At 44.5% G+C, this 10,052-nt stretch overlaps 2 protein-coding genes across 6 annotated transcripts; one reads left to right on the forward strand and one right to left on the reverse strand.

Moving 5' to 3' along the window:
* Positions 1-5,043, reverse strand: LOC121806550 (splicing factor, suppressor of white-apricot homolog). 5 transcript variants are annotated; one of them, XM_042206637.1, is made up of 5 exons: positions 4,717-4,853; positions 4,028-4,144; positions 3,756-3,922; positions 2,533-3,273; positions 1-2,096 (listed from the first exon to the last, which is right to left on the reverse strand). In XM_042206637.1, exons 3-5 carry the CDS (start codon positions 3,807-3,809, stop codon positions 120-122), a joined length of 2,772 nt encoding a protein of 923 aa, XP_042062571.1. In that variant the 5' UTR covers positions 3,810-3,922; positions 4,028-4,144; positions 4,717-4,853; the 3' UTR covers positions 1-119. The 5 variants fall into 5 exon arrangements, with proteins under 5 accessions (XP_042062571.1, XP_042062568.1, XP_042062570.1 ...); XM_042206634.1 differs by lacking the exon at positions 4,028-4,144 and having other exon boundaries at positions 4,717-5,043; XM_042206636.1 differs by having other exon boundaries at positions 4,013-4,856.
* A 3,082-nt stretch (positions 5,044-8,125) lies between these two features.
* Positions 8,126-9,189, forward strand: LOC121808771 (cytochrome b561 and DOMON domain-containing protein At5g47530-like). Its single transcript, XM_042209350.1, has 3 exons — positions 8,126-8,500; positions 8,603-8,857; positions 8,929-9,189. Exons 1-3 carry the CDS (start codon positions 8,126-8,128, stop codon positions 9,187-9,189), a joined length of 891 nt encoding a protein of 296 aa, XP_042065284.1.
* The last annotated feature ends 863 nt before the right edge of the window (positions 9,190-10,052 follow it).

Consider the following 10,052-nt stretch of genomic DNA (forward strand, 5'->3'; position numbering starts at 1 on the left):
TAACGGAATATCTTACAACATAATGATTTAAGAAACCTTTTAAAATAGAATCCAACATAACACACCATAGCTTTTACGTGATTACAATCAACTACACTTTCCACCAAATAGTTGTACAGCTATGACCTCGTCGCCATCAACATTGCCCGAATTTTGGCCCTTAGATCAGCAGGGACTTCCGTAGTTTCAGAGGGTAGAGATGGAGCCCTCTGTTCGGAACTCGCTACATCGACAGACGCTTCTCTTTTGCCATCACCACTGACAATCCCCTTCGACTCACCCTTCGAGCTGATTTCTCCCTCCTCCAGGTCAAGAGATTCTTTTTCGGGGTGGCGTGAGCTAGCACGGTGCAGATGTTCATCATCTGAAGCGCCATCATGCTTGTGGCGATGATGAGATTCTCTGTCTTTCCGGTGCCTGTGCCTGTGCTTGTGCTTGTCCTCACTATGATGTGAAGTGCGGCTAGAACGGTGCTTCTTGTGCCGCTCGGATGAATGTCGGCTGGGGCTTTCACTAGAAGAATGGCGAGAATGGCTACTCTTCCTGGATCGTTTACGATCCTTTTCTTCTCTATATATGTCTTCATGGCCATCATCCTTGTGCTTTGAATGAGAAGACTTAGAGCGATGATCCTCCTTTTCATCTCCACTACTTTCTCCCCCATTTTCCTCGTAAGAGAGATGAGACGAGTGCTTTCTCCTGTACTTCTTATCCTCCTTTTCTACTGCATATTTGCTCTCGTGCCTTCTGGATCTTGATCCGTGACTCCTTTTGTGTTCCTTATCTCTTTCCTCTTTATATGCACCTTCACGCGCATTATCATCACGCTGTGAACGACGAGAGTTGTATTTTGATCTATAGTGCTTATGCTCGGCATCTTGTCCATCACTTTCCTCTCCATTGTCGCTTTCCTCTGAAGAAGAGTGAGACCTGTGCTTACTCCTACGGTGCTTTCGATCCTTCTCTACTGCATTTCCAACTTCTCCATCTTCCCTTTGGCTTCTTGATCTGTATTTTCTTCCGGGGTGACGACCATTGTCCTTAGCTTCTCTACCCTCTTTACACATGCCTTCAGACTCATTGTCATCTCCTTCTGAACGATGGGATGAATGCAGTGATTTAGTATCCTTGTTCTCTGCAGTACTTTCTCCCTCATTCTTATTATCTTCGGGTGAATGAGACTGGTGCCTTCCCTTTTCTTGGTTGTACCTGTGCTCCTTTTCCACCGCATTTTCATTTTCATCATCCTCGGATCTTCTGGATATTCTGCGCTTCCTGAACAAGTGACCCTCTCGGTCACTATCCTCTTCATCATCCTTTCTTCCAATGGATTCTGAGCGATACTTTCTTTTTGATTGTTGATCACTTTGCCTCTCACTGAAGTTACACTCGACAGCAGACTTGTAAACTACTGCAGGAGCACTGCCCTCTCTTTCTTGGCTAGCATAACGACCCTCGGCAGCAGATCTCCACACTCCATGTTCTACAGGTTCTGCAGATGATCCCCTTGATGCTCCTGTTCTAGAGGGGAGTGCTCCACTTTTCAACATAGCCACAAACATTTTAGCCCTTTTGAGCCTTGTGGCTTTCAGCTTCTGCTCTTCTGTCAGGTTTGAGTTAGAATAATCATCCCCTCCTGCAACTTCATGAGAAGCTGAGGGTTTGCAACTTCCACTTTGCTCAGACTTTTCACCAGTACTGTACGGCAGCAAGGGCTGAAGATTGCTTGAGTTTGCAGGCTGCCCATCCTCATTTCTAACAGCATTGATATGGGAATTAGAGGCAGTGTTAGTGATGTATCGCAAACCAGAGCTCTTAATTCCTTTTGTGGCAGCCTGAAGGATAGCAGCAGCAGCAGCTGCGTCTACAGTGAATCCACATTCTTGGGATTCCTTTTCTGCCTCATGTGCATCTTTCTTTGATTTTCCAATCACCATCTTGAACTTCTCTTTCCTATCAGATTCAAATGGCACATCACAAAGTTCAGAAGTGGAGTGTGAAATACCCATTTCTTTGGGCAAAGAACCTTTTCTGCTAATCCCACGTCCACCCAGATCCTCCTGTCCAGGATAGAAGCTCTTGCCATTAACTTTTGACTGCAAAACAATAAGACGCTATAATCAGAGGACGAAAGGATTGCCATGCCATTTTAAACATGTGAACAAAAAAGTACAAAAACACAAGACCTCTTCAAGTAGCACATGTAAAGGGTTGAGACATTCAGTCATGCATTTTAGGCCTTGCTTGTCAATTTCAATGGGCTGTAAACACTTAGCTTAGGTAGCATACAAATCAGATTGAAGAACTTCAGTCAAATTTTTTCAAACAATACCTGTGCTTACAAACAAATGAGCCTATAGTAATATATTAATTCAGCTAGAATTATCTTTAACCATAGCTTAAACTACAACCTGACAATAAATTATTTCAGAAAGAGCATGCTCAAGGACACAAGAACATATGATACATTTTAACTTTCAGTTTATGTGCTACATGGGGTAAAGAGGAATGGGGTGTTGGAATGAGGGGTACCTCCTGAGCTGCTTCAAGTGCTTTTAAGTAGTAGGGATGATACTGATTGGATGAAAGCAGGAAAGGAAATCGCTCGAGCTTACTATCTTGTTCAAGTAGTGTTGCCTCAAATTGTCTCCCGTTTCTCGTAATAAATTCAACAAGCTTATCAACCATTCTCTTTAATTCAGGAGGAGGCTCTACAATTGGTTTTGAAGTGGCTCCAATACCATGATTCCTTAATTTCTCTTCTTTAGCACCAGAATTATCTTCCTTCTTACTCCCTTTTACACTTTTACGTTTCGAACCTATGATTGAAGTGTTCTTCTTCAATGCAGGAACCTTATCCTTTTTAGATGGAATTGATTTTCCTGACTCATCCTTAGCAGCAGTTTCCGCAGATTCCATGTTTTTTGCGTCATGAGATAGAGAAGCATTAACAGCATCATCAGCGTCCTCATCCTCCCCAGACCCATATACAGAACCGAGCAAAGATAAAGCTCCCCCAATATTACCAGAATTGTTGTGCTCAGTACCCATTTTCCCCCCATCTTGAGATATTTCATCAATTTCAGGATGCAAAAGCTCAGGGTGCTCAACAAGATATCTGAAGTACGTATGAAGATGATGATCAGGCATCAGAAACCCAAATGTTGGGTTGTCCCCTTGTTTCACCCGCAGAATGATTTCTGACTGGCCACCATGTTTGCTGACAAAAATGGCAGTTCTTGCAATTATCTGATGTAATTTTTCAGCCGGAGGCTGCAAAAAGGAGGCAAAAAAATAAAACAAGGAATATTTTGTTAGCAGCGAGAAGTTCCAAAACCTCCAGAAAAAACTGAAATAAGCCAACAAATTAAACTGAAAAATTAAAAAGTATAAAGAATGATGATAATAGTCACAACATAACAACAATAAACCAAAGGAATGGCACTAGATGTGTCACACGTCAGTTGTCATCCGAATTAGTAAACTGACAGTCCTCAATGAAACTTCTACTTTCCTAATCCCACCTGCACATCCCTTTGCCATGACATCAAAGGGACAGAAGGTGCCTGTGTACGGCAACCTTAGAGCACAAGAATTGCATCCCTGCTCCAAGCATCTGAAAATCTGACATGGTGAGCCTCAGATAACAAACATAACCTAGGCAATTATTACGGCAACACTGGGAAAATCAAGTCAGCAATTAAGAAATCAAGCTCATCCTTGAAAGCATCCAAGAAGATTTAAAATGAGCTTACCATGACAATGTCCCCAGGAACAAAGAACGGAGGGAGATACCCTTTGGCTTCCATCTCAATATCTGTAGTCTTTTGATCAGCAGAATCATCAGTATTTCCATAAGAGAAGGCAATAGCATGATAACCGAAACTGTTGGGTGATTTTTCTTCTTCCTTTTCTTCTAAATCTGGATAAAAGATAATCTTTAGATTCCGCTTGAACAACCAGAGAGAATGTTACATCTTACAGAACCATTAAACTTGAAGGGAAATAAAACCTTCTTGAATCTTACTTGTAACTGGAAGGAGTCACATAGTTAAATCCGCCCTGCAAATTTTGAAGGATATAGCAAAGAAAGTATGCTAGCAGCACAAACTAGATAGCTATCACACCTCTTCATCTGTCCTACCTGTTTTATAAGAGATTCAACAATTGCTTGACAGCATAGCTAATTCCACGAAGAAATATTCATGGAAGAATCCAATTTACTACCTAGACAAACTACTGACCGTAGCACCAAATTGACACAGCGAAATCTCTATTAGATTTCTTTAAGACGTAAGTTGAGGGAAAAGAGTGAATGAACACCTCACCATAATTTTCCAATTGACTTAAGAAAGGTAGGCTCATTACCATCTTTAACAAAATCATACATCCTTCACTGACAGGATAATGGCCACTAAGATATTATCCCTACTCCAATACACCAGCATCTTAATTCTTAACACCATTTTCTACCAAGTGTTCTGTAATTAGCAAAATCTCTGGAGCACAGTTCCGCCTGATTAACCTATTAATTTCGTTTAATATCAAGGCTCTCCAACCTCCCAACAGACCCAACCCTGCTGCCCAGAAAATAACTTCAACAATGGTAGTACTTGTGTGATTAAAGATACATAATAACCATATTTCAATACACAAGACCAATTGATCGATTAACTAGAAAAACATAAATGCAAAAGTGAGAAAGCATTGCAATACCTGGTTGATTGGACTCCGATGGAAGATCAAGATATCGCTCCTGATCGATTAGAAATTCGATAGAGGGGTCATCGGAGGTTCTAGGTTCATAGCTGCAATTGCGACGGCGTGGCGGAGGAGGAGCAGAGAGGAGATGGCGAACATCGTAGCGGTCAATTTGGAGGGAGTGCCACTCGACGAGGGCGTCGCCGGAGTTGACGAACGCCAACATGGCATCGTCGTCGAAGAGCAAGGAGTGGCGCCCGATTATCTCCATATCCATATCCACTTTCTGGTTTGGCGAGTTGAATTATGGCGTGGGATTATAGGAAACCCTAGATATAGGAAAATTGGGATTTGTACAGCAATTGGGGATCTTTAGTACTTTCAAAGATTATTAGGGCATTAGCAATGGGGCGCCCTAAGGCGCGCCCTAAGGCGCGCCCTATGGCGCGCCACGTCAGCAGTTTTATCCTCCTACCTCCTCACCTGCAGTGGGGCGCCCTAAGACGCGCCCTAAGGCGCGCCCTATGGCGCGCCACATCATCATTTTTTTAATATTTATTACAAAACTCATACGAATTTAACAAAATTAATACATTAAAATACGAATTTCAAAAACTTCATTTCATTGAATAAAAATTAATACATTACAATGCGAATTAAAAAAACGCGAACTCAACAACGGCGGTTGCGAGCCCACACTTCTTCGATCATGTCGTTCATGAGCTGCGCATGATCCTGTTGGTTGCGCATTGAGGCCTGTCTAGATAGAACCTCGTTGAAGCCTAACGGTAACCCTCTATCGGGTGGCTCGGTCGACGCGCCGGCCAAACTAGATGCACGATCATCTTCATTCCAATCGGTGATGCTTCCGCCTTCATTCTCGACTATCATGTTGTGCATGATTATGCACGCATATATGACATCGGCGATGACATCCTTGAACCAGAAACGAGCCGGCCCTTTCACAATTGCCCACCGTGATTGGAGCACGCCGAATGTCCGCTCGACATCCTTCCTCGCCGACTCCTGCTTTTGCGCAAATAAAACCCTCTTCTCACCAATTGGGCAGCTAACCGTCTTCACAAAAACAGGCCACCGTGGATAGATGCCATCGGCCAAGTAGTACCCCATATGGTATTGGCGTCTGTTGGCAGTGAACTCGATGGCCGGGCCGTTGCCATCGTCCGCGACCTATCGTCCGTGTACGCCACAATGGGGAGGACGATGGCGCGGACGATGCCTATCGTCCGCGGCCATCGTCCGTGTACGCCACAATGGGGAGGACGATGGCGCGGACGATAGGCATCGGGCGCGCCATCCTCCGCGCCCTTAGTATCGGCCGCGACGATCGTCCGCGACCTATCGTCCGTATCCGCAATGGGCGCGGACGATCGATGGCGCGGACGATGCGCGCCATCGGGCGTGCCATCGTCCGCCCATTGCGGATGGCCTTAGTTCTAGGCGTCATAGTTTGACAATTTATGTCTCATAAAAATTTTAAGAACATATAAATATAAATAATAGTAAAAGCCATTAACCCAAGGAGTATATTCTTGTTTCTACAGCGCTCGAACATATACATATGATAGGAAATCAAACACATAGTGGTGACAAAACCAAACTAGAAACAGTTAAAACCCAAGAAAATTGGGAGAAAATATGAAGCTTCTTAATTTTTAATATTTTCAAATATTTTTCAAGTATAAAACGATGTTGTTTTTAGGTTACAACCCACATTATTTTCTTGGCCAACCACGGGCCGCTCCCTTCACGATAGCCCACCGTGATTGGAGGACTCCGAATGCAAGCTCGACATCTTTCCGAGCCGCCTCTTGCCTTTGGGCAAACATTGCCCTCCGATTGGTTGTCGGAGCTGTGATAGTCTTCACGAACACGGGCCATCGAGGGTAGATCCCGTCTGCCAGATAATACCCTATACTATACCGGCGGTGGTTGGCCGTGAACTCTATGTTCGGTGCTCGCCCGACACACAAGTCGTTGAACAATGGAGACTCGTTCAACACATTGAGGTCGTTGTTGGACCCTGCGACACCAGAGTAGGCATGCCAGATCCACAATCTGCAATCGGCAACGGCCTCCAACACAATCGTGGGATGTGTGCCCTTGTGCCCGCTAGTGTATTGTCCTCTCCAAGCCGTTGGACAATTCTTCCACTGCCAGTGCATACAGTCGATGCTTCCAAGCATCCCCGGGAAGCCGTGGGCCCGCTCGTGCATGTCGACCAACTTCCTAACGTCGTTGGTCGTTGGCTTTCTCAAGTACGTATCCTTGAATGCTTCGATGACTGCCCGACAGAATCTAGCGAGACACTCTCGTCCAGTAGGCTCGCTTACATGGAGATACTCATCGAACATATCTGATGTAGTTCCGTAAGCGAGTTGACGAATGGCAGACGTGCATTTCTGCAACGTCGATATACTTTACCGGCCCACAGCATCGGTAGTTTGGCTGAAATACATGTCATCAGCTACAACTGCGTTGACGATGCGTAGGAACAAAGGCCTCCGCATCCGGAACCGGTGACGGAACATCTGATCACTCCATCGCGGATCTCTAGAGAAATAATCCGTGAAAAGCTGCAAGGCAGCTTGTTCACGGTCTTGGTGAATATACATCCGGGTACGTGGCACCCGGGTTTGTTGTTCGTTCCAAGCTTGAATAGCAGCTTGGTAGCGTTCAACTTCGTTGTTGATTTCTTCTTGGATTGCCGGTAGCGCCTCTGCTAACACCCGGGACATTTGATCTTCGAATATTCTTTGACGAGGAGACATTTTTTCGAATTATAGGAAGAGATTTGAAGTTGAATGTGTATGAAAATGGAGTAGTATTTATAAAAAAAAAATTCGAATTTAAAAAAAAAAACGGTTGCGGCCCGGCCCGAACACAAATAACCCTGGGCCGGGCCGCGTTGCGTCACGTCCCGAGCCGCGTAACCCCGTCCCAGGCCGGGCCGCAGGACGGTCACCAGGCGGGGAACGCGGGCCCGGGACCGGCCCAGGCCGTGCCGCTCGTCTGTCTAACGCGTGGGACGGGCCGGGTCTCGCGATTTGCGGCCCGGCCCGTAACGTTATTCATGCTCTAATAACTTGTGCCCAACTCCTTAAACAAATAAAGAATGCTCTCTACCCCTATTAATTGATGTCACATAACGAATTAAACAAAATCCCAAAATGATGAAGTTTGCCCTACTCCTCCTCGTGCTGCTCTCCCCTCCCCTCGCCACCGCCCACAGCTGCAGCCAAGCCTTCCAGAAACTAGCCGAGACAAAGCTGACCAACTCCACGCAAATCCAGAGCTGCCGCCGCAAGACCCAAGGGCCCGAATTCGCGTGGAGCTTCAACAGGACTTCCCGAAGGCTCCACGTGGCCTTCGGGCGAGGCTGAGGCACGAGGACACCGGGTGGATGTCCTGGGGCGTCATCGGCGTCAAGCACAAGAACGGCACCTACGAGTGCCACAAGTACAACGTGACGGCCATGACCAAGTCCCGGCGCTGCCCGCTCGTGCCGGCCGACGTCGGGGTGGAGTTCAGCCGCTGCGAAATGTATTACGACCCGGGGCTCGAGTACCACCTGATCGTGACGGCGGTGGTGCTGCCGGAGAAGAAGTTCAACAGCTCCGAGACCTATGTTGTGTGGCAGATTGGGGAGGAGATCAATGGAAACGAGCCGTTGATGCACCCTAAATCCATCAACAACTTCGACAGCACTGAGACTATTGATCTCGACTCCACTCAAATAATTAGTTACACTCGCCATCAACGTAGTAGACTAAGAATAGTAAGTAATTTATCTAACTCTATTCAAGCTCAATTGGCACATTTTTTTTTCTAAAATGGAAACTATCATTATTATCTCGACTTTGATTGATTTGGAGTTCAGGTTCACGGAATTGTGAACATAGTGGGATGGGGGACGCTACTGCCGAGTGGTGTGATAGTGTCAAGATACATGAGGATATTCCCAAAGCCGTGTAAGAACTGGTACGACATCCACGTCACCTGCCAGACCTCCGGCTACATCATCGGTTCCGCCGGGTGGGCCCTCGGCTTATGGCTCGGAAAGGCTTCCCATAACTACAAGTTCAACATCCATAATACTGCCGGACTATTAATCTTTATCTTCGCAACCATACAGGTGATAAAATACTCTCTCATTCATTTTGTCATTTTAGGACGTCCAATGTTTACACATCTGTTGCATTGCAGATGTTGGCGTGGAGGTTGAGGCCCCACCCCTCCTATGGCTACAGGATGTATTGGAATATGTATCATCATTTTCTTGGGTATTCCATTTTGGCGTTGGTATTTTTCAACATATTTTTGGGGATTAAGATTTTGAAGCCAGAGCATGTCTGGAAATGGGCTTATATTGGAGTTCTTGGAGCCTTGGGATCTCTGGCTCTTGCTTTTGAATTCTTCGGTAGGATTAAGTTTCTTACACAAAACAGCTCGTCCAAACAAGGATGAATTACCTCTATCATATATTTCTTGAATTTTTGGTGATGAGATCCCATGTTTTGTATTAACAATATGATGACCACCGCATGGTCTGTCTGTATTGGCAAAAGAAATGAGAATATCCATTAAATGTTACGGAGCAATTATTAAGTTGAAGCCATGCACTCTGTTTTTTCATTGTGTTTTCGTATTCTATTCAGTGTCTAAGCATATTGGAAATGTATACACAAAATATAGTATAACAAGGGAATGAAAAGTTGATAAACTCTTTGGTGTGTACTCTCCTTCCCGTTCTCCCCTCCTAAACCGTTTCCATCACCATCGTTGTCTCCTCCTTTGTCACGTCCGCACTTAGCTAAGGATAACAATGCCAAAAAAAACTACAATTAGGAGTGAGGATTAAGAAGAGAGGGGAAAGAAGAGGGGAAATCTAAATATCGAACTTACACTTAAGTAACAAATAATCAAGTTTTACAACAAAACATAATTGACCATGAGGATTCGAGTAGTGAAATCAACAATAGTCATGAATAAATAAGCAGAGTTTCGGACATAATAATAGAACACTGTCTTCTCAACAAACGCAGCAAAAAATGACTAAATACGATTACATGTATAAAGACATGAACCTCCAAGTTTTCTATACAGAAATTGAATTAAGTCAACTCTACCAACACTCTCAACTTGCATATTTAGAATTTTAGAAATATATGCAAGTTATAAGAAAATGAATAAATCGAACTTTAATTTCTAATTAATTTGTAAAATTAATGACGTCTTGTGCCAGGAGGCTGGGTAAGTGAACCTTTTAGTGATAACCTGATCACCATTTACCCTACAATACATTATATTTGGATTTATTTGTTCAGATT

Source organism: Salvia splendens, chromosome 6 (assembly GCF_004379255.2).
Source record: "Salvia splendens isolate huo1 chromosome 6, SspV2, whole genome shotgun sequence".
Lineage (NCBI taxonomy): Eukaryota > Viridiplantae > Streptophyta > Magnoliopsida > Lamiales > Lamiaceae > Salvia > Salvia splendens.

What these genes read in the sequence shown, in the direction of transcription:
- LOC121806550 (XM_042206634.1), bottom strand. Translation starts at nt 4,978, where the DNA reads ATGGATATGGAGATAATCGGGCGCCACTCCTTGCTCTTCGACGACGAT. An exon ending in ATCGGAGTCCAATCAACCAG is followed by an intron (nt 3,923 to 4,716) that starts GTATTGCAATGC and finishes TCTTTTATCCAG; the next exon opens with ATTTAGAAGAAAAGGAAGAA. An exon ending in TTCCTGGGGACATTGTCATG is followed by an intron (nt 3,274 to 3,755) that starts GTAAGCTCATTT and finishes TCCTTTTTGCAG; the next exon opens with CCTCCGGCTGAAAAATTACA.
- LOC121808771 (XM_042209350.1), top strand. Translation starts at nt 8,126, where the DNA reads ATGTCCTGGGGCGTCATCGGCGTCAAGCACAAGAACGGCACCTACGAG. An exon ending in AACGTAGTAGACTAAGAATA is followed by an intron (nt 8,501 to 8,602) that starts GTAAGTAATTTA and finishes TTTGGAGTTCAG; the next exon opens with GTTCACGGAATTGTGAACAT. An exon ending in TTATCTTCGCAACCATACAG is followed by an intron (nt 8,858 to 8,928) that starts GTGATAAAATAC and finishes GTTGCATTGCAG; the next exon opens with ATGTTGGCGTGGAGGTTGAG.